Source organism: Mobula birostris, chromosome 12 (assembly GCF_030028105.1).
Source record: "Mobula birostris isolate sMobBir1 chromosome 12, sMobBir1.hap1, whole genome shotgun sequence".
Classification (NCBI taxonomy): domain Eukaryota; kingdom Metazoa; phylum Chordata; class Chondrichthyes; order Myliobatiformes; family Myliobatidae; genus Mobula; species Mobula birostris.
This window is the reverse complement of record NC_092381.1, coordinates 35243920-35267986: the sequence shown is the minus strand read 5'-3', so window position 1 is coordinate 35267986 and position 24067 is coordinate 35243920. Positions and strand designations below refer to the sequence as shown.

At 40.4% G+C, this 24067-nt stretch overlaps 1 protein-coding gene across 2 annotated transcripts in view; it reads left to right on the top strand.

Annotated features, from left to right (window-relative positions):
- The window catches only part of usp24 (ubiquitin specific peptidase 24), a 255619-nt gene that overhangs the window by 76483 nt on the left and 155069 nt on the right, over positions 1–24067 (top strand). For both annotated transcript variants that reach the window (XM_072273615.1, XM_072273614.1), the window contains exons 14-18: positions 1959–2054; positions 2210–2371; positions 12221–12328; positions 17199–17348; positions 20432–20563. In XM_072273615.1, coding sequence (XP_072129716.1) covers positions 1959–2054; positions 2210–2371; positions 12221–12328; positions 17199–17348; positions 20432–20563 — 648 coding nt within the window. The remainder of the gene's footprint in view (positions 1–1958; positions 2055–2209; positions 2372–12220; positions 12329–17198; positions 17349–20431; positions 20564–24067) is intronic.

Genomic DNA, 24067 nt, shown 5'->3' with positions numbered 1-24067 from the left:
AAATACTATATATAAAGAGTAAATGAGGTGAGAATAGATATCGGACCACTGGAAAATTAGGCGGGAGAGGTATTAAGGGTGGTGGCGGAGTGGGGGGGGGGAGAACAAAGAAATGGCAGATGAACTTAAGTATTTTGATTTAGTCTTCACTATGGAAGACTAGTGGTATGCCAGAAATTGGAGAGTGTCAGGGGCAGAAGTGAGTGTAGTTGCTATTACTAAGCAGAGAAGGTGCTTTTGAAGCTAAAAGGCCTGAAGGTAGGTAAGTCACCTGGATCAGATGGACTACACTCCAGGATTCTGAAAGAGGTAGCTGAAGTGATTGTGGAGGCATTAGTAATGATCTTTCAAGAATCACTAGATTTTGGAATAGTTCTAGAGGACTGGAAACTTGAAAATATCACTCCACTCTTTAACAAGGGAGGGAGGTAGAAGAAAAGAGATTATAGGCCAGTTAGCCTGGCTTCAGTGATTGTGAAAATGTTGGAGTCCATTATTAGGGATGATGTTTTAGGGTACTTGGAGGCACATGATAGTATAGGCCAAAGTCAGCATGGTTTCCTCAAGGGAAACCATAACAAATCTGTTGGAATTATTTGAAGAAATAACGAGCAGGATAGACAAAGGAGAATCGGTTGATGTTGGATTTTAAGAAAGTCTTTGACAAGGTGCTACACATGAGCTGCTTAACAAGTTATGAACCCATGGTATTACAGGAAAGAAGATTGACTGACTGACAGTAGGCAAAGAGTGGGAATAAAGGGAACATTTTCTGGTTGGCTGCAAGTGACAAATGGTGTTCCACAGGGGCCAGTGTTTGGATCACTTCTTTTCACGTGCGTCGGGATTTGGATGATGAAATTTGATGGCTTTGTGGTCAAGTTTGCAGATGACACAAAGATAATTGGAGTCTGCTGAAGGACCTAGATTGTGAGAATGGGCAAACAAGTGGCAGATGGAATACAATGTCAGGAAGTGTATGGTCATGCACTTTGGTAAAACGAATAGAGGCGTAGACTATTTTCTAAACGGGGAGAAAATTCAAAAATCAGAGGTGCAAAGGGACTTGGGAGTACTTGTACAGGATTTGCTAATGGTTAACTTGCAGGTTGAGTTGGTAGTAAGGAAGGCAAGTGCAATATAGTATCGTGAGCAGTGCAGTTTTGGGCCCCTTATCTACGAAGAGATGTGCTCGCATTGCAAAGGGTCCAGAGGAGATTCACAAGATTGATTCCAGGAATTAAAGTGTAAACGTACTCTATTAGTAGCATATGATGGCCCTGGCCCTGTACTCACTGGAGTTTAGAAAAATAAGGGGAGGTGGGGTGTTCACATTGAAACGTATTGAATAATGAAAGACCTAGATAGAGTGGATGTTGGGAGGATGTTACCTATAATAGATGCGCCTAGGACCAGAGGGCACAGCCTCAGAATAGAGGGATATCCATTTAGAAAAGAGCTGAGGAGGAATTTCTTCAGCTTGAGGGTAATAATTCTCTGGAATTCATTGCCACAGATGGCTGTAGAGTCCGAATATTTGAGTACATTTAAAGTGGAGGTTGATAGGTTCTTGATTTAGTCAGGTCGTCAAATGTTATGGAGAGAAGACAGGAGAATAGTATTGAAAGGAATAATATATCAGCCATGGTGAATGGCAGAGCAGACTTGATGGGCTGAATGGCCTGTTTATGCTCCTCTGCCCTATGGTCTTATCTCATGGTATTGTTGAAGAGCACATTTGCATCTGCGGTGGAGGGAGATATTTTGTCCATGTTTGAACCATTTGCTAGAAGGTTTTGAAAAAAATTTTTGAACTGAGAAAATCATAACTGCTTGTCAGTGAGTTTTGTTTAGTGAGTAAGGACTAATCGACTGCACTCTCTGATATTTGCCATTGTTTGCTGTTGATTGAGAACTATTTTAGATCCCTTTGTAAGCGTTCCTTACTGTTTCTTTAGAGTTGGGAAATAGAGAGTGACCGTATTAGACAAAAACTTCTCAGCCTTATTGGAAAAATTGGCCGTGAAGCACGTTCTGAGAGTACCACAGGAAAGGTAGGAATTTGTATTGAAGAACATGTTTGCTGCGTCATTTTGTTGCTACTTGAGGTTATATTTATAATTGGTTTTGAATCTAAAAAAACAACTTTTTATTTTCTCATCCTTTCTTATTTCTGTGATTCAACACCCTCTTCACCACCTTTCCCAAGGTGCTGGAAGTACTGTGGGACCTTGCTCATTTACCAGCGCTTCCAACTAACCTGGTCCAGCAGGCACTGGAGGAGCACCTGACTATACTCAGCGAAGCTTATGCAGTAAAGGAGCAAATCAAGCGGAGTTACATTATTAAATGTATAGAAGACATTAAAAAGGTAGGTTAATTTTGAGAAAGTAATATTTTGTATTTAATATTTTGTCTAAATAACATTTTAAAGAGGAAATGTTATGTAATGGTAAATGAAAATTATATCAAAGAAATTGATTGCTTGGTTCAACTGGTCCAGGCTTCACACATATTAACCCTAAACCCCTGTGTTGTTCTGTTCCTTCATTCCTTTATGCCTTTGAAGCTGTTATTGTTTTACTATTGTCACAAGTGGAAGTTGAGTCAAACAGCCACTTTCTGTGATGTAATCAGCCGCATCCAGTACTTAAATTCCTTGGGAGCAAGTTTCTAAACTCTGAGCATCTCTATACTACTTGAGCCCAATTCCCCTTCAGTTTTTTTGCTCAACTGAATGAGATGTTTTTAGTATGTTACTGTACGCACAAATTTGTTACAGCAATATAAGTAGTTTTGACCTATCAAAAGTATAGATTTTAAATGTTGCATTGATCCTTTGTGATCCTTGAGGAGGGAAAGCATTGTCGGGTTACTGAAATGTCTTGTCATACCTGTAAATGTATAATAATCAGATACGTGACCAGCAGATGTTTTGTAGCTCAATTTTGCCAGTCGTTTAATCAAATAAATGTATTGAACTAACACCAGTTAACATTCTAATGGTTGCAGGCCTTCTCATGTGCTGTTGTAGGATAATGTAATTGGTGGACATGTACGTAATTCACAACCACTAACATGGAGTTGGAGTTCACTTTAAGAAAAATGTCTGATGTGATGACCTAATTACATGAAGTTTTTTTTTATCACGCTTTGTGTTCAGGTTTTAGAGTACAATAAATGAGTTGTAACCGTTTTTCTTAAACATAAAATCCCTTACACCATCTTATTTGCGAAAACCTACTTTGGTAACCCCGATGCTCTAGGACGATTTCAGAGTTATTGAAAATGTCGGCCAATACATTCACTTTGAATCTGCCAAAGTTTTAGGAGCAAAATGCTCTTGCTTGATTTGTAAATTCTGAGGCCCAATTCACGCTGTGAGAAATCTCCACTGACGACACCAAGTATTTCTATGTGATAACATCGCTCAGCAACTCCATGGGTACAAGTGTGGTGAGTCTACTTGAGCACCCACCTGAACACAGTGAATACCAATCGTTGAAAACTCACCTTTTGCAGATTTTTGGACTGTCACATTCTGAGCTTCAGTAGACAACGTTACACGTTGACTTCGTCCTGACTAAAATGGCTAGACCTTTACTTAATGCAGATTTCCTGTGTGCCCAAGCACTGTTAGTCGATCTTAAGAACCGCTGACTTGTGGACTTCAGGTCGTTGCCCTGCTCCCCTTGTAAGTTCCCCACAATGATTCTGTGATGCTTATGCACCAGTGCATGTGAGTTTACTACACTGCTCAGCGAATTCCCAAGCATCACCAAGCCCCACATTCTCCACTACAGTCACAAAACATGGGCTTGAGCACCATATTTCCACAGCTGGCCTACCAGTCCATGTCTGCGCGTATAGACTGGATCTGGAAACACTGGCAACCACAAAGGGTGAGTTTGCCAATATGGAAAGACTTGGCATTATATGCCAGTCAAATAGCCACTGAGCTTTGCTCTCCATATGGTCCCCAAGTCTGATGGTCGTTACCACCCGTGTGGTATTTACTGACTCCTTAATGAGGTCACCACACCCAATGGTTACCCAGTTTTATACATCTGAGACTTTTCAGCATGTTTAGCCGGAAAGTTAATTTTTCTAAAGTCCATCTAGTTGGGGGTAACCATCAGGGGCCTGTGTGCTCAAAGGACATTCCCAAAACGGCTCTGTTAATCCCATTTGGCCTTTTTGGGTTCCTACACATCCAGTTTGTGTTGAAAAATGCAACACAGACTTTCTAGCAGCTGAAGGACTCTGCATTAAAATACTTTGACATTCTTTTCGTTTGCCTGGATGACATACTTGTTACCAGCGCATCCAAATCCAAATGTGTATCTCATCGTACACTTTTCGAGCACTTAAGCCAAAATGGGTTGATTATTAACCCCGCTAAATGCCTTTTGGGTTCTCAACTATTGATTTTCTTGTTCATCGCATCTCTGCAGAACGTGTGAAACCCCTCCCATCAAAAGCAGTCGCTATTATGAATTCCCCACTGCCTCACACTACTAAAAAAACTATGCGAGTTTTTACATATGGTGAATTTCTATCACTGCTTCATTCCGCAAGCTGCTGAACTTATGCTCTGCTGTTTAGTGAGCTTAAAGGCAACACCCCAATCACATGCTTGACTGGTCAGCGATGTGTGCATTTGATGACACCAAACACGCTCTTTCTAATGTTACCCTACTGGCGCACCCACTCCCCAATGCACCTATAGCCATTACTACAGATGCTTCAGACTACTGTGGCTGCTGTGCACAAACAATTAGTTAGAGGTGTGTGGCAGCCCCTCACATTCAGCCGGCAGCTCTGTCCCCCTGAAAGGAAGTACAGCACATTTGACCATGAGCTTGGTCTCTATCTGGCTGCCCGTCATTTTCATTTTCTTCCAGAGAATTCCCATTTCACAGCGTTCATTGACCACTGCTCCCTCACGCAAGCGATAACCAAAATATCAGACCCTTGGTTTGCACATCAGCAACACCACTTAGCCTACATTTCAGAGTTCTCAACTGGTGTACAACTTATTAAGGAGAAAATTAATGCCAAGGCTGATTGCCTCTCACAGCTCACCATTGAGGCCATATGTATAGCGGTTGACTGTGCTGGCATGGCAGCAGATTAAGCTACTGACCCAGAGGTTCAGGCTTACTGAATAAGAGTCACAGGCCTGGAGTTGGCTTATGTTAAGTTTGGGGAAGCTGGGGTTTCTCACCTTTGCGATGTCTCAACCAGTTGCCCTTGCCCCCTAGTGCTCGCAAATCGGAGGCAGACTTTTCGACTCCATATATGACCTCTCACATACGGGCATGAAGACCCCACTGGAACTGGTTGCACTGAAGCTTGTGTGGCACAGTCTCAAAAAGGATGTGCATAATTGGAGTGCAGCCTTTGTGGAATTCCAGCGGCAAAAATTAACCATCATGTTCAGGCACCATTGGCACCTTTTGAGGTCCCTGAGCAATGGTTTGACCTTGTCAATGTGGACCTTGTTGGTTCTCTTTTACCCCTCCTGCAGTCTCGCATACCTCCTCACCAGGGTGGACTATACCATCAGGTGGCATAGATTGTCCCTCTAGCATTGATGGCAACTGTAGACGTGGCTGGGGTGTACACCAGCACCAGGGTTGTTCAGTTTAGCAAAGCATCTGATATTTCCTCTCACCACGGTCCCCAATTCATAGGAGACCTCTGGGCTGTGATGGCCCAGAAGCTTGGTGATAGGCTACATCACACCACTGCCTATCACACACAGTCCAATGGCCTACATAGATGGTTTACAGCTGCTCAAAGGGGGTTCTGAGGGCTTCCCTGACTGATGAATACTGGCATGATCGACTCCTGTGGGGCCTGCTGGGGCTTAGAGCAGCTCTAAAAGAGGACTTGCAGTCGTTCATGGCTGAGTTGGTATACGGGCAGCTATTACAAGTGCCTGGTGGTTTTATTTCTGACACCATAACTGCCCAGTCGGCTTCTGAACAACATTCCACCCTCTTCAGTAAATTCAATTCCTTTTCACCTATCCCTACCTCCCTTCATGGCCTTCATCATTCTTGCTTCCTGTTGACTATATTCTGTCTGGTTCATTTTTGTCCGCCATGATGCATACCATCATCCCCTAAGGCCCCCTTATGCTGGCCCATTCTGCATTTGGAATGGAGGGAAGAATTTTATCATAAATAAGAGGGGTAAACCTGAATGTGTTTTGGTGGATTGCCTTAAACCGGCCCACCAAGAGTTGGAGGACTCCACTATCATGCTCCTGCTGTCATGACATGAACCACGTGCATGTCAATGCATCTCTGTTGCTCCACCCATGGAACAGCGAGCTCTGGGCAGGTTCCCAGTGCCAGTTTCAGTGAATTTTTTGGATGGGGTGCCTGTGTGGTATAATCTAATCGGTGGAAATGTGCATAATTCAGAACCACCAACACTGAGTTGGGGTTCACTTTAAGAGGCAACTCTGACGTGACGATGTAATTATGTGACATTCTTACCACGCTTTGTGTTCACGTTTTAGAGTACAATACATGAGTTGTTTTGGTTTTTCTTAAAAACAAAATGTCTCACGTCATCTTATTTGTGAAAACCTACACTCTATCCTAGTGTGACTACTGAGCTGCTCTCTGTCTATCTTGTAAAATTCTGAACTTTGAATTACCTTAATGGCTATGATGTTCCCTCCACACCTGATTCTCATATTTCCTGCACCCCCAAACAGTAAAATCATCTGTTCTGATTCACTATTAGCATTAGACATAATGATTAGTTAAAATGAGTATATTAGGATTGAAGAAGTTAAAAATTTATTAACAGCAAATTACAATGAGGAATTGTATTGAGAAATATGCAAACATGCTGGTCATGTTGGCAGAAGGGCAGGTAGTTAATAACTGGAATTCTTAACAGAAAAATCTGAAGTATTTTGTCTTTGATGTTATCATAGTTAGTGAGGACAGGTGTACTTTTATTTAAACTGAAGAAAGAGAGTAATATTGTGTAAGAAGTAAATAGGTAAAATAACAGAAGGAAAACCAATCCCTTGTTTTTATACCTAGAGGCAAATTGGCTTCCTTTAAGAACTGAGGCTGCCATCCAAGAACAATGTGGTGCTAAATTTTGAGAAAGTTTAGAAAGGATGTAAGTTACTACAAAAATTAGTGTAGTTTCACCAGCATGTTACTACGGATGAAGAATCATTGTGTCGTGTGTATATATTTATCATTATAAATTCCTGTGCCTGTATATACAGACGTATCACTTATCAGAACAAATATTGCTATAATTTGCTGTTTTAGGGGTGCAACAGTAGCGTAGTGGTTAGTGTGATGCCAATGCAGCTCAGGGAGTTAGAGTTCGAAATTCAATTCTGGTGTCATCTGTAAGAAGTTTGTATATTTTCCCCGTGACCACGTTGGTTTTCTCCCACAGTCCAAAGAAGTAGTGGATAATTGGTGATTGTAGACTGTCCTGTGATTAGGCTACTGTTAAATAGGTAGGTTGCTGGGCAGCGGGAGGTGCTGAGCTCTTTGGGCTGGAAGGGCCTGTTCAGTGCTGTATCTCTAAGTAAGACTGTAATGAACTGTAAATGGGCAAAATCAGTGCAGACACCTAGTGCAGATAATGAAGTGCATTCATACAATGTATCCGATGATTGCATTTATTTTCATTGTAACGTTCAAGATGATTGTCAATATTTTCCAAATTCTTCATAATTCCTAACCTGTTGAAGTAGTGAAGTCGTTCCATTTTAACACCTGGCCATTCCTGGCATCTTCAAACCTGAATGCTTGAAACTGCAGTGATCTGACTGCATTATTGCTTATTTCTCACCAACTATCAGTGAGAAAAATCACTGCTTTTTGAACACACATATAACTGACGCTACTTAAATATTATTTGCTCGAAGAACGGTGAAATGTCTAATGGCCACATAAGTGCATGCAACTGATGCTGGTTAGAAACTGTTCAGAAAGTCTCCTGTCCCACTTTAGCAGCATAGTGACCCAAATAAACAAAGGAAATCCCAGCTATTTTCTCAATTAGCTGTTGTTTTTTAAGAGTTGTCCCAAATAAGTAGCTGCTCCAATTAACTGATGACCCAATTAACTGGAATCCACTGTATTGTATTTCCTTCTCCACAATCACCATCAGTACAGGTGCACCACAAAGCTCTGTGCTTAGTCTCCTGCTCTACTCATCTTATGCTTTTGACAGTGAGGCTCAGCACAGCTCCAATGACATACTTAAATTTGCTGACGATACTACTGTCATTGGCCAAATCAGAGATGGTGATCTAGGAGGGAGACTGAAAATTTGCCTGACCAGTGCCACAACAATAACCTCTCACTCAATGTCAGCATGACTGTTGACTTCAGGAGGATGAACCTGGAGGTCCATTAGAGATGGTGAGGGTCAGCATCATCAAACTCCTTGGTGCTATAATTTCAGAGCTGTCCTGAGTCTAGCATGTAAGTGCCATTACAAAGGAAACACACAGCTCCTTTGCTTACCTAGGATTTTGCAAAAATTAAGCATGTCTTCTAAAACTTTGACAAATTTCTATAAATGTATGGTGGAGAAAATATTGACTGGTTGTGTCATGACCTGGTATGGAAGCACCAATGTCCTTGAACAGAAAAGCCTACAAAAAGTAGTGGATATATCCCAGTCCATCACAGGTAAAGCCCTCTCAACATCTACATGAGGCACTGTCTCAAGAAAGCAGGATCTATCAAGGACCCCCGCCATCCAAGCCATGCTTTCTCCTCATTGCTGCCATCAGGAAGAATGGACAGGAGCCTCGGGACTCACACCAACAGGTTTAGGAACAATTATTACCTCTCAACCATTAGGCTCTTGAACCATGGGACGACTTTCACTGAACTTCACTTGCCCTACCACTGAACTGTTCCCACAACCTATTGACTCACTTTCAAGGACTCTATCTCATGCTCTCAATCTTTATTGCTTATTAATTGATTATTATTATTTTGCCTTTTATTTTTGTTTCCTTGTATTTACTGTGAATGCCCACAAGAAAATGAATCTCAGGGTTGTATATAGTGATGTATGTGAGCTTTGATAATTAATTTACTTTGAACTTTCAAATATTTTTCAATCAAAAATTTTGTTCTCGAATAATCATGTTTTGTACTGAAATTATTCCTAATTTTCAAGTTTCAAGTTACAAGTTCCACAGTGCAGAAATGAGTTTGGAGTTTCCTGTCCTTTGTTAAAACTGAGGGCATCCTCCTTTCCCAAAACACTGAGATTGGGATTGGTATTTTATAGAACGCTGTGATAACATTGAGTTGTCTTTGGATTAGTGGTGACCATTCAGCAAAATTCTTCTTGGCAAAATTTCACAAATCATCATCTCATTTTGTTGTAGCCAGAAATTTGAGATACACAATAAAATTCTCTCATGGAATTTGTGTGTCGTGGGGGTGGGGGAGAGGTTGAAAAAGTAAATTAACACTCCTTTTCTTTTCAACTCTCACTTCTTGATACATGCATGGAAGATGCAGCTCCACATTATGAAATTTCACAATACGCCCCATTTTTTAGTAACACAGCCTATCACCCACATAATGTGGGTGTTGTCTGTATACAGTTTAAACACATTCTGTGTGTAAAATTTTCCTGGAAGCAAAAATGGAAAAGGGATATTAGTGGAAGTCTCCAATAGATTTTATTTAGAAGTTTGTTAGATGAAATGAATCCATCAGTCAGTTTCAGAGTCTTTACTGTATTGACATTCAAAATTATCAAAATTAAAATATAAGAAACATCATTTGTATGCGAGAGAAAAGATGATTTCTGATTTCACACTTATGAGGTCTTTGCAATCCTTCCCACTAACCCTTCCCTAAAAGGGGTGCAAACTTGTTCTTGCACCTCCTCCTTCACCACCATCCAGGTATCTGAACAGCCCTATAGATGAGGCAAAGATTCACGTGCACTTCCTCCTCACGCGTCTACTACAGTCAGTGCTACGCGAGCAATTTGCAGATCTTCTGTACTCTGTCTGCATGCTATTTCAATTCTCCTTCCCTTTCCCACACTCACCTTCACCTTCCATTATCAGATTCCAGCATTGATAGTGTTTACGTTCCTGCTTTTCAACTTCAGAACCCCCGTCCATAACTTTACTCGCTGGCAGTTCCCAGTGGACCTATTTTACGTTTTTCCATAACTATTTTAAAATTTGTTAGTTATTATCATTGGACCCATAGTTCTCCCTGACTGACATTTAGCTGTGGCAGTGGTCAGGTTTATAGCAAATGTCAGTAGATAGTTCATCTCCTGAAATAGAAGCAGTGAGATTCAGAAAGGTAGGAGATGTGTTAGAAATAGTGGAAGTTAATTTGAGAGTGGGGCATAAGTTTGGAACAGAGTTGATCAGATTAATGAGTTCAACACCAGTGAAGTTATCTGTGTGGTAGAGAAAGAGTTGGGGAGTGGGTTTGGATCTAGGGCTATTCCAGATAGCCAATAAAAAGATGTGAAGTTAGGGCCCATAGTTACATCTTTGATTGTAGAAAGTGAAAGAAATCGAAAGAGAATTTGTTTCTTGCTTGGCAGAAATTGCTCTTGCCCAGTGTTTGGATCAATGTTCCAGAAATGAGCAGACGGTCCCAAGATCTTCCTAATAGGCAATGAAGTGTATAGAATCTGAATTGTTCATAGTGAAGATGAAAGGATGGGGCCTAGGAAATTGGAATTTGTCAAAATGGTGGAGGGCATGCAAGGTGTCCTGGATGTTGGTTGAAAGGCCTGGACAAAAGATGAAATATATTCAAGCCGTGAGTGGATAAGTTCAGTGGGGAAAGAGCAGGTAGAAGCTAATGTGTCTGTCAGGATGGTGCTGTTTATAGATTTTGGGTAAAAGGTAGAAGTGGGTAATGCAGGCTGTGGAACTATCAGGATGGAATCAATGGATGGAAAATCTGAAGTGATGAGAACTGTGATGGTTTGGGTGACAGTGGTCTGTTGTTTGTTGGTGGGGTCATCATCTTGGAGTAGTACTGGAGAGGTGGTTTGTGAGCTGCTGGATAGCCTTTGTAAGGGAGAGGTTAGTCTCCCGGATCATAATGCCACCACACATGTCTGCAAGGTTGAGGTTAGAATTGATGTGGAATAAGTGGAGAGCTGTGTGAACAGAGGGGATGATGATGGAATGGGCGAATAGTGGAGAAAGCAAGGAAGTTAATGTTCAGCAATTGGAAATGGGAAGATCAAGAGAGGGTAAAAGACCAGGAGAGGGTATCTCAAGAAAGAAAGGAGTTTCTGTTGAGTAGCCCAGGTTCTTTTATTCTCCTTTCCAAACAACTTTCCCCTCTCCCACCTGGTTCAATCTGTCCCAAGTCCTACCTTACCTGCTCCACTTATCACCTTCCTTACCAGATTTGATAATGCTCAATCCTTTGTTGTACTCACATATCATTTTATAGCTTACATTTCTACCTCCACCCCCATAATGCCGTCATTAATCAGAGAGGAACATTGTAATCCAAGAGATGCAACATGCTTTTGGCTCTCATAACCATGCAAAAGTAGTCGGAACTTCCCACAAAGTAGCAGTGAAAGAAAAATATCAGCACTTCCCAAATAAAACATACACTGCTAACTTTTCTGTACACAATGATTAGTTTTTGGCACTCTTTTATAAGAAGGTTAAATTGGAAAGCATGCAGAAAGGAATTGGCCTGAGTTGTAGGGATAGGTTGGCGATGCTGGTATTTATTCCTTGGAACATAGGTGAATGAGGGGCAGCCTTATAGAAATGTTTTCTATACAGTTTTATTTCCCAGGGTAGGGGAGTCCAAAACTAGGGTGCATATATTAATGGTGAGAGGCGAAAGATTTAGAAGGAACTTGAGGGGCAATTTCTTTCCACCCAGATGATGGTAAGTATATGGAATGAGCTGCCAAAGGAAGTAGTTGAGGTAGATACAATACTATCATTTGAAAAGGACTTGGATAAGTACATTTAAGAGCGGGACTTACAAAGATATGGGCCAAATGTAGGAAGATGGTTTAACTGGGTGGACAATATGGTCAGCATGGACTCGTTAGGCTAAAGGCTTTGAATTTGTTACAATAATAAGCTAATGCAACACAGTGCACTATGGTATAGTTACTAGGAAATAACCATAATCGTGTATTAAAATGTTTGTCAATTTCAAATTCTGATTCTTCTCAGTCCTCCCAACAAAATAACCAGCAGCCAGTATGGGTGGTTCCAGCATTGCGTCAACTTCATGAGATTACCCGGTCCTTCATCAAACAGAGCTGCCAGAAACAAGACAAGGTAAAAATAAAAGTGGATTAAATCTGAAAGACCCAAAATTATAGGTTATTATTCCTTCATGGGAGAAGTGAATAATAAACCCTGGGAGAATAGTTCCTAATGAAACTTCTGACTTGATAACGCTGAACTCATTATGCATTTGATTGAGGTGTTATAATAAAATGGAGCTCGCTTTACTTTACAGCAGCTCCTTTGAAAATTATATTAAAGGAACAGATCTGAGAATGTTTCTGTTCTATGTTAGTGTACAGGATTTTATTGCAGTGCTGTGTTCATTTATATTTATTCTTTTACCCTGATTTTCAGATACCATAAATGGTTCATGTTACTTCAGAACTGCCTAATCTCTGTGTTTGAATAAGATTTATATTATGCTGCTTGAACAAATAACAAAGATGAGACAGATGCATTAGTTGTTTTTCCTCTGGATTCTGAATTATTTACATCCAGTAAAGGTGGATTTTATCAATAGCTTTCTCCTTAGATCAGCTTTGACATCATTCACACCCATCCTTTAATGACTTCCTTGCAGGAAAGTCATATATGAAATGATCCATTTGATAATCGGTGTGACATCTTGATGGTGAATCTTTTTTTATCTTGCTTTTACCAGTGTACGTCTTAAGAGATTGCCCATGAGCCATATTTTAGGCTCTTTGTGCATATATGTATTGCTGGTTCCTTTCAGAAGATTTTTTTGTAGTTGGTAGACTTGCCTAGAAAGCCACTGTAGCTAGCTCACCCATCATCTTGAGGAATGGCCTGACAAATTGTTGATTCAACTTGTATCTTTACATAATTAGCTAGGGGATCTCAAACGAGCTACAAGCAATAGCTACCCATGTTATAGTTTTATAGGCACTTGGCATTCTGTTGAATGTTTGGCTCTACTCATTGTGATTGGGAGAAAGCTACTTTTTTTTTGCAAGCAATATTTTTAACTTCAAATCTAATGTCTCAAGGTTTCCAGATTTTGGATGCCAGCTGATAGTGTTCTGCATACCTATATTTCCTCTGGTGCACTATTTTAGTTGCAGAATTAATGATTGTATTGACTTTACTGCAATTTTCATTTGTTCTGTATTAGAAGTCCAAGCAATTCTCTTTCAGCTTTTGGAGTCATAGAACATTACAGCACAGAAGCATGCCTTTCGGCCTATCTAGGCTATGCCAAACTGTTAGTCTACGCCAAACTATTAGTCTACTTAGTCCCATTGACTTTCACCTGGACCATAGCCCTCCACAACCATGTACCTATCCAAATTTCTCTTAAATGTTGAAATCAACCCTGCTTCCATCACTTGTGCTGGCAGCTCGCTCTACACTCTCACTACTGTCTGAGTGAAGAAGTTCTCCCTCCTGTTTCCCTTAAACGTTTCACTCTTCATCCTAAACCCATCACCTTTAGTTGCTGTCCCACCCATCCTCAGTGGAAAAAGCCTGCTTGCATGTACCCCTCATAATTGTGTATACCTCTGCCAAGTCTCCCCTCAATTTTCTACATTCTCGTGAATAAAGTCTTGACATATTCAACCTTTCCCTATAATTCAGGTTTTTTCTGCACTCTATCATTCTTTCCTGGAGGTAGGTGACCAAAACTGGACACAATAACTCAAATTAGGCCTCACCAACATCTGATACAATTTCAACATAACATCCCAACTCCTGTATTCATGACAAAGGGTCTCGGCCTGAAACGTCGACTGTACCTCTTCCTAGAGATGCTGCCTGGCCTGCTGCGTTCACCAGCGACTTTGATGTGTGTTGCTTGAATTTCCAGCATCTGCAGAATTCCTGTTGTTTCCTGTATTCATACTTAGATTTATGGCCAGTATGCCTTTATGACCCTATCTACCTGTGACACCACTTTCAAGGAATTATAGGAGCAGGAGTAAGCCATCCGGCCTGCCGAGCTCAGTCCACCATTCAATAAGATCATGTCTGCAATTTCTCTAGAAATTTGCTCTTCTGAATTCCGCAGACTATTGGGTGGACTGTAGTATAATCCCCTAAAGGTAGTCACTACTTGTCTTGTTTCTCAATTCTACCCATAAAGCCTATCTAGATGAGCTCTCCAGTCTGTCTCAACTGGGCACTACCATGATATTTTCTCTGACTAGTAATGTCACCCTTCCTCCTGCCCCCCGTAACCAAGTCTCACTAATGACTACAGTGTCATAATACCATATGCTGATCCATGCCCTAAGCTCATCTGTTTTTCCTAGAATATGCCTTGCATTGAAATATGTGCAACTCAGATCATTAGACCCACCATGCTCAAACTTTTGATTCCTGACCTTGTATGTACTCCATTTTTTTTTTACATTTACATTTTCTTTTTATGTCCTGTACTTAACATTTTAAAACATTACATTTCAAATACCTTTGTTCAGACCATTCTTCCAAGGTTTATACATTTTGAACTAATCCATTTCTCCTTAATTTGATATTGTAAAAATAGACCACCTTTAAGTTTTTCTTCACAGGTATCAGACTCCCTGAGCAGTAATTTGCCTCGTAGCACTAGATGCAATATGCTTTACTTTTTGTTGAGACACATATGTGTGAATTATATAACTTGGATTATCTTAATAATTGATGAGCAAGTCTGGCTCATTGAATGTGGATCTATTGCTTGGTCTGAAAGTCTTCCCACTGAGCTGTAGGTTAACATTCCATGCCCCGTCCTTTATAAAGAAGTACCAAATAGGTACCAATTCCTATGCTGTTTGTCCAGAAAACAACTTGTGTTTATCTTTCAACAAATGGGACAGTGAAATTTTCTCTTCGCTGAATATAACAATTAAGGTATTGGAATATCAACTGAGCATTGTGCAGTGTATTTTTCAGACCCTCTATAGTAACAGCTACCATAGAACATAGAAAGTATAGCACAGTGCAGGCCCTTCAGCATACAATGTAGTATTGACTAATATAAACTGTGTCTTTTTAAAAAAAAGAAGACATTTCTGACATCTCTTAAATGGATTTCCTCTGGTATTGGCTGTTGCTGCCCTTGGGGAGAAATGTGCTGGCTATCCACTCTCTGTGCTTCTCATAATCTTAGACACCTCTGTCAAGTCATATCTCATCCTCTGTCGCTTCAAAGGGAAAATCCCAGTTTCCTCAGCCTTTCCTCATAAGGCCTGCTCTCCAATCTAGGCAGCATTCTGGTAAACAACTTCTTTACCCACACTGAAGTTTCTGCATTCTTCCTGTAATGAAACAGCCAGAACTGAACACAATACTTCAAGTGTAGTCTAAGTAGAGATTTATAGAGTTGCAACATCATCTCAAGTCTCTTGAACTCATTACCCTATTAATGAAGTCTAAGGCAATGTATGCTGCCTTCACCATTCTGTCAACTTGCATGGCATCTTCGAGAGATCAATGTATTTGGACTACAAGATTCCTCTATTTCTCCACACTGCTAAGAACCTTTTTAGTAACTTTATACTCTGACTTTACGTTCGATCTTCTAAAGTGTATCTCTTCATATTGTTCCAAATTGAACTCCATTTGCCGTTTCTTTTGTCTCTATCCTGTTGTAATCTATGACAACCTTCTACGCTTGACCTGTGATCCAACCTGTGTCATCTGCAAAATTGCTAATGGACTCCTCCATTTCCTGTTCCAAGTCATTTATAAAAAGTCACAAAGAGCAAGGGTTCCAGAACAGATCCCTGTAGAACACCACTAGTCACAGACTAGAATATGCTCTGTTTCTGCTTTGTGAACAGCCCAGTTTCAACTCCATATAGCCAAGTTTCCATGGGTTCTATTACTCATGACTATCTGGATGAGTCTACTAAAGGGAACCTTGTGAAAAGCCTAACTGTTCCATATACACCACATCCATAACTCTAGCTTCATCACTTTGTTTTGTTACCTTGTCAAAAAACTGAATTAGTCTCGTGAGGCCCAAACTGCTCCTCGTGCTGACTATCCCTAATCAGACTATGCTTCTCCAAATGCTGATAAATCCTTTCTCTAAATCCTCTCCAGTAATTTGATCACCACTGACGGAGGACTCACTAGTCTATAATTCCCAGGATTATCCCTATTACCATTCTTGAGCAATGGGGCAACATTTTCCATCCTCTGGTACCACTCCTGTGGCTAGTAAGGACGTAAAAATGCCACCAATTTCTTAGGAATCTCTTCCCTTCTTGTAGTAACCTGGGGTTTTTTCTCTTTCAGCCCTGGGAACTAATCAATTCTAATGTTTCACAACAATTCAAATACTGTCTCTTTCTTAACCTCAACATGCTTCAGCACATTAACCTGTTCCATGTTGACCGCACATTTGTCAAAGTATCTCTCCTTGGTGAATACTGAAGCAAAGTATTCATTAAGGACCACCACTACCTCCTTTGTCTCCAGTACGTTTCCTCCTTTATCTTTTACTGTCCCTACCGTCTAGTCATCTTCCTGGCAATACTGGAACTGTAAATGCAAAATTTATGAATTTAGGCTTAAGGGTTTTTAATAAGTTTGAGCACTTTACATCAAATATTAATTATTTTGATAGAATAAATATTGCATATTAATTTTTAAGGAAGGAATTTGGATTTTAGATCTTCATATGTAGCTATTGATTAAACAGAGATTTTCTTCAATCATTTAAAGCAAAAGTGATTAACATATTTAAAATACTTGGTTCAAAGTATTTATTTTTCTCTATGGTTATTTGTAGTATTATTTTCAATTGATTGTTTTAGGGTTTTGGTTGGATATCATTTCAGACCTTCAAGATGAGAAGATGTTATCCAAGCCTTTAACATTTAAAATTCAACCAATATGAGAATGATGCTTGATTTTTACTAAACTTTGAAAATTAAACACTTGGCCTCTGATTCTCGTCTTTCAGAGCATTGTGCAGGATTTGAAGAAGAACTTTGAAATCGTGAAATTGGTTACAGGAAGTCTTGTGGCTTGTCATCGACTTGCACTTTCTGCATCTGGTCCAGGAGGTCTAACAGGGTCAACAATTGTAGATGGCAGATACACCCATCAAGATGTAAGTGTTCTAGCCCTAATGTTATGCTATTTGTAATACAGCCATTCAGATTTTGTTTTGTAAGTTTTGTACCAAACAAATGACTGCAGTTTCAGCCGGTTCTTATACCTCAACTGACAACTATTCTGTGTACGTACAGGATGAGTTACAGATGCCTGCACCCCAGCCACTAGACTGCATCAGTTTTCTGAATTGGTCTTAATACCTTTATTGGAACCAATGCCTTTGGATACATCTGGAATAGACCAAAAATCACAAAAAGACTTAAAGCCATTTTCACTAGCTTTCTTAAAAATAGAACTCAATTATTTATTTGAGCAAATAATATATGAATGCATGTGTGGTATTTTCAAATATAAATTAATTGCTATAATTTTGGCTGTCAAAAATTAATTCTTTTAGCATAGGAATTTTTATTTTTAATTTTAGCTCTTAACAAAAATTTAAACTTTAATTTGAATTTGAGTTCTAGTCGTGTGTGTATGTGTATATGTATGTATGTATATATATATAGTTTTTAAAATTGTGCATTGGAGTGCACTGCTGCTGCGAAACAACATATTTCACGACATATGTCAGTGCTATTAAACTTGATTCAGATTCTAAACTACAAGTTGTGGACTGAAATAATCATGCTCTTCATTACTTCTGGCTTTGCCTTTTTGGAATTGGTTTATTATTGTCTTATAGACCGAGATACGGTGTAAAGCAGTGGTCCCCAACCTTTTGCGCACCGTGGACCAGTTTAATATTGGCGATATTCTTGCGGACTGGCCAGTGGTTGGGGGTAGGGGTGGTGTGTTCAAGTTCAACAGTGCGTGACAGAATGAGGAAAGGTGCAGCTGACTCATATCATTTCCTATTGCCAAATCATATCGTTTCCTCATGGCCCGATAGCACATGCTCGCAGCCCGGTACTTGTCTTGCACACTCTCTGTAGAGATCAAATTACAGAGTGCACTGAGGAAGAGCAAGGTAAAATAATAACAATGCAAAATCAACACCGGTGTCTGTAACTAGAACTTGGACTTCTTGATAGAATGACCCCAGTCAGTCCAAGTTGGCAGTAACATCTCAAATTCCATCATGCTGAGCATTGGTGTCCCCCCCCCCGCCCCCCAGGTTTGAGTGCTCAGTCCACCGATGTTCACACTGCTGACTCATGACTGCACTGCCAGCTTCAGCTCAAGTTGCGTCATCAAGTTCGCTGATGACACTGCAGCGATTGGCCTCATCAGCAACAATGATGAGTCATCAATACAGAGAGGAGGTAGAGAGGCATCATGTGGTGCGAGAGCAACCCGAGTCTCAACGTGGATAAGACAAAAGAGATGATCGTGGACTTGAAGAAGGTACAGGTCGACCACTCTCCATTACACATCAATGGCTCTGCTGTGGAGAGAGTGAAGAGCATGAAGCTCCTTAGTGTACACATAGAGGGTGATCTAACCTGGGCCAACAACACCTCACTAGACAAGAAGACACAGCAGCATCTACACTTTCTGAGGAGATTGAGGCGTGCAAGGCTCCCGGCCCCCATTCTAACAACTTTCTACAGGAGTACCATCAAGAGTGTCCTGTCTGGCTACATCAAAACTCTACCAAAAACAGTAAAAGCTGCTGAGGAAATCATCACTATTTCTGACATTTTCAAGTGTTGCGGATGAAGGGCCCAAAGCATTGTTGATAATCTCTATCACCCATCTCACAATCTCTTTGACCTATTGCCGTCAGGAAGGAGGTGCAGAAGCATCAGGACGAGGTCTGCCAGACTGAGTCACAGCTTCTTCCTTCATTCTGCGAGACCGATGAGCACCCTGCCAGCACAGAGGTCTCATCACTCGGACAGCGAGCTTTTTACTATACTGTTTGCCACTGCTGTACTTTACCTGCATTTTGAATTATATTTTGTTTTGTTTTATATGCTGAGTGTGATATATTATGTATACAAACTCTATACAGGCAGCAGCAGGAATTGAACCTGGGTCGCTGGCACTGTAAGGCATTGTGCTAACCACTACACTACAATGCTGTCCAATTGTACAGTGAAGGTAAACAATAAGAAGTAAGATCACAACAAGGTAGATTGTGATGTCAAGTATCATTCTAGGGAACAATTTAATAGTCTTATAACAGTGGGGTTGAGGATGTCCTTGAGCCTGGTGGTGGTACATGCTTTCGGGCTTACCTTTTATATATTCTGTGTAATGGAAGGGGGAGAAGAGAGAATGTCTTTTTTTTTTAAATCCCATAGTTGAACTGACATAACATACTTTAAGCCTTTTCTTTTTGAAAGAAAAATAATCAAAGCCTTTAGTAGGTCTAAGAATCAGAAAATTTATCCCAATAGCTTCTGAGAAGGTGGCTGATTCACAGTTGTCATCTGTAAACAGCAACTTCATTGAAATTTGTCAAAAACTGGTAATGAGTTAATGTTGCTAAATATTTGTTTTCATGAGAGATAAGGAACTGAAACAACTTTAAAAAAATAGGTCAGTGAATGATGTAGAAGTGGAAGGTTTGTTTTAGATTATTCATTTAGCTTTGAATTGGATGAGTGTTCTAAAACTCTAGACGTAGATGATTTCATTTTAGAACTAATTTCTTACATTTTAGTTATCATTTTTTTACGTAGAGAGTGGTAATTTTATACAGAGTGGTGAGTGCATGGAATAGGCTGCCGGCGATGGTGGTGGAGGTGGATACGATAGGGTCTTTTAAGAGACTCCTAGATAGGTACATGGAGCTTAGAAAAATAGAGGGCTATGGGTAACCCTAGGTAATTTCTAAGATAAGGACATGTTCGGCACAGCTTTGTGGGCTGAAGGCCCTGTATTGTGCTCTAGGTTTTCTATGTTTCCATGTTATCATGGCACCATTATCCACTATAGACTATTTTTTGTTATCTTCAGTAGTATATGTCACTCCTTTTTTTTAAAAGCTAGTTCATCATTTTTCCAGATGTTGGTGATGTTTAAATGATTTACTTCCATAATACACAGTCATTTATTGTGGCAAAAGCTGGACCCAAAATCTGTTGTAGTTTTGAAGTCAAAAAGTACCTGATTCTGTTTCTTCCACAGTACTTGGAAGCACACCTGAGGTTCCTTGCATTTTTTCTTCAAGAAGCCAGCCTTTACATTGGTTGGAATCGTGCCAAGGAGATTTGGGAGTGCCTGGTGTCTGGAGCAGATATCTGTGAACTCGATCGAGAGGTACATTGGTCTGATAATCTGTCTTGTTTGAAGTATTCTCTAATGTTGTTTCATCTCTCATTTTTTCCCTCATGTTAATTTGATGTTTACTTTAGAAACACCTTTTGCACTAAATCCATGCCAAAAATGGATCTGATATTATTAACAGTAATAGCCTTGGTAGTCTCATTACAATGTGGAAAATTGGCTGGGAAAAGCCAATCACTTTTCATGTGATAATCAGTAAAAAGATAAAATTTTGTTGACAGTACCACCAGTTGATATTTGGCCTCTAATAGCCTCAGTAATATTCAGTTTAGATTTCACTGGCGTTACTGGGTATCACATCATAGTTTGATCTAGACATTGATTAAAGAGCTAAATATCAGGTCTGCACTGATAGTGACTGCCCTTGGTAAAATTTAAGTCTGAGGATTTAGTGTGTGTGGGCAATCATGTCTTTCGAATTTGACTTTTTTTTTTAAAAGATGACCAAGAAGATTGACAAGACAGGGCAGTAGACGTTGCCTTTGCGGACTTTAGCAAGGCCTTTCACAAGGTCCTGTGTGATAGAAGATTAGAGCACATGGCATCCAGAGTGAGGTAGCCAACTGGATACAAAATTGGCTTGGTGGTATGAGACAGGAAGGTAATGGAGGGGCTTTCAGGCTGAAGGCCTTTGACCAGTGGTGTGTTGCAGTCCTCAATGGAGTCCTCTGTCATATATATTAATAATTTGGATGAAAATGTAGGTGGCATTGTCAACAAATTTGCAGATTGATAGTATAGTGGACACTGAAGAAAGTTGTTTTCTAACTGGGAAGTGGACAGGGGAATGGCAGATGGAATTCTGTATTACAAGAAGGGAGTTCGCAATCTGCAAAAGTGATCTGGATTGCATTTTTCCAGAACTTGAAGCCATGTCATCTGCATTTTAAAAAAAAACTGGCGAATAGTTGCTTAGTTATTTGCTTTTTTTGATGAATTCTGTAAGACTGAATTTTATTCCATATCTCAAATTGCTGTTACTCGAATGACTGTAATGCAAAGCTGGTATCTGTTATGAGCTGTCAGAGGATGTAGTTGAGTTAGGAGCAGAAATAACAGTTAAGAGGCATTTGTATGGGTACTCCAATGGTCAAGGCATGGAGAGGTATGGAATTAATGGGATGTGTTGGTGGGCATAATGGTTGGCAAAAATGTAGCTTGCTTAAGGGCTTATTTCTATGGAGAACAGCACTAACTCCAGTGTGAAAAATCTCCAGTGGTTAGATACATACTTTGAGGGAGTTGGAGGGTTGGGTGAGGGGTTGAAAAAGGGGAACATTATAAGAAATATCATTGAAAGTCCAATGTGCTAGTCTCAGGACATCACAGCAGGAATTCCTCACATAGCGCCCTTAGACTCGCACCCTAAGCGATATTACCAATAACTTTCTTTCCATCATAGGTGGATATGTTTATTGATAATTACATTATGTTCAATATCATTTACAACTAGCTCCTAACAAATGAAGCAGTCATGCCTGTACTGATTAGAGGCAAATAATGTTATGTGCCCAGAAAGGTTAAAAGTTCAAAGTAGATTTAATATCAGAATGAATATATATATAATGTCACCATGTACAACCCTTATATTAATTTTCTTGCGGGCATACTCAAATCCATAAATCAATGAAAGACCACAGCAACTTGAGCATTCAACCAGTGTGCAAATACAAAAGGTAATGAATGATAATAATAATAAATAAATAAGCAATAATTAACCAGAACATAAAATGAAGTGTCCTTGAAAGTAGGTCCACAGGCTGTGAGAATATTTCAATGATGGGGTAAGTGAAGTTATCCCCTTTGGTTCAAGAGCCTGATACTTGAGAGGTAATAACTGTTCCTGAACCTGGTGGTGTGAGGCCTGAGGCTCCTGTAGCTTCTTCCTTTGACAATAGGTGCAGGAGTAGGCCATTCAGCGCCCTTCGAGCCAGCACCGCCATTCACTTTGATCATGGCTGATCATCCACAATCAGTACCCTTTTCCTGCCTTCTCCCCATATCCCTTGACTCCGCTATCTTTAAGAGCTCTATCTAACTCTTTCTTGAAAGAATCCAGAGAATTGGCCTCCACTGCCTTCTGAGGCAGAGCATTCCACAGAACCACAACCCTCTGTGTTAAAAAGTTTTTCCTCAACTCCATTCTAAATAGCCTACCCCTTATTCTTAAACTGTGGCCTCTGGTTCTGGACTCCTCCAATATCGGGAACATGTTTCCTGCCTCTAGCGTGTCCAATCCCTTAATAATCTGATATGTTTCAATCAGATCCCCTCTCATCCTTCTAAATTCCAGTGTATACAAGCCCAGCCGCTCCAATCTTTCAACATATGACAGTCCCGCCGTCCCAGGAAGTAACCTCGTGAACATATGCTGCACTCTCTCAATAGCTAGAATGTCCTTCCTGGAATTTGGAGACCAAAACCGTACACAGTACTCCAGGTGTGGTCTCACCAGGGCCCTGTACAACTGCAGAAGGACCTCTTTGCTCCTATACTCAACTCCTCTTGTTATGAAGGCCAACGTGCCATTAGCTTTCTACACTGCCTGCTGTACCTGCATGCTTACTTTCAGTGACTGGTGAATAAGGACACCTAGATCTCGTTGTACTTCCCCTTTTCCTAACTTGACACCATTCAGATAGTAATCTGCCTTCCTGTTCTTGCCACCAAAGTGGATAACCTCACATTTATCCACATTAAACTGCATCTGCCATGCATCTGCCCACTCACCCAACCTGTCCAAGTCACCCTGCATTCTCATAACATCCTCCTCACATTTCACACTGCCACCCAGGTAAGGGCAGCAGCAAGAAGAGAACATGACCTGAGTTGTGGAATTCCCTGATAATGGATACTGCTTTTCTGCAAAAGTACTTTGTATAGAAGTGCTCAGTGGTGGGGAGGGTTTTACCTATGATGGAATGGACCATAATCACTGCTGCTGAAAAGTATTCCCATAGCATCATGCTAACCCACCATACTTTACAGCAGGGATGGTACTACCTGGCTGGTATGCAGTATTAGATTTACATACTGCTCAGTGTTGAGGCTAAGAAGTTCCACTTTAGTCTCATCTGACCACTACACCTTCCACATCTTTACAGTATCTTATAAGAGATGCTTTGCAAAGTCTTTACTGGCAAGATTATGTTTTTCTTTAATGGTACATGTGGTGTAATTCTAATACTGCCCATCAGTCAGGTAACACAATCATTACTGTGAAGTATGGTGGAGGTAGCATTGTGCTTTTCAGCACCAGGGACTGGGATTGATGGGAAGGTGAATGCTGCAGAATATAAAGAGATCCTGGATAACAATCTGCTAGCCTTTGCCAGAAAACTTAAACTGGGGAGGAAGTCCATCTTTCAGCGGGACAATGACTGAAAGCACACTGCCGGAGCAACCTTGTGAAGCCCCCTCACCGGGTTTGTAGAGAAACTCGGCTCGTTAGCCAGTTCTGCTAACAGCCACTGGACT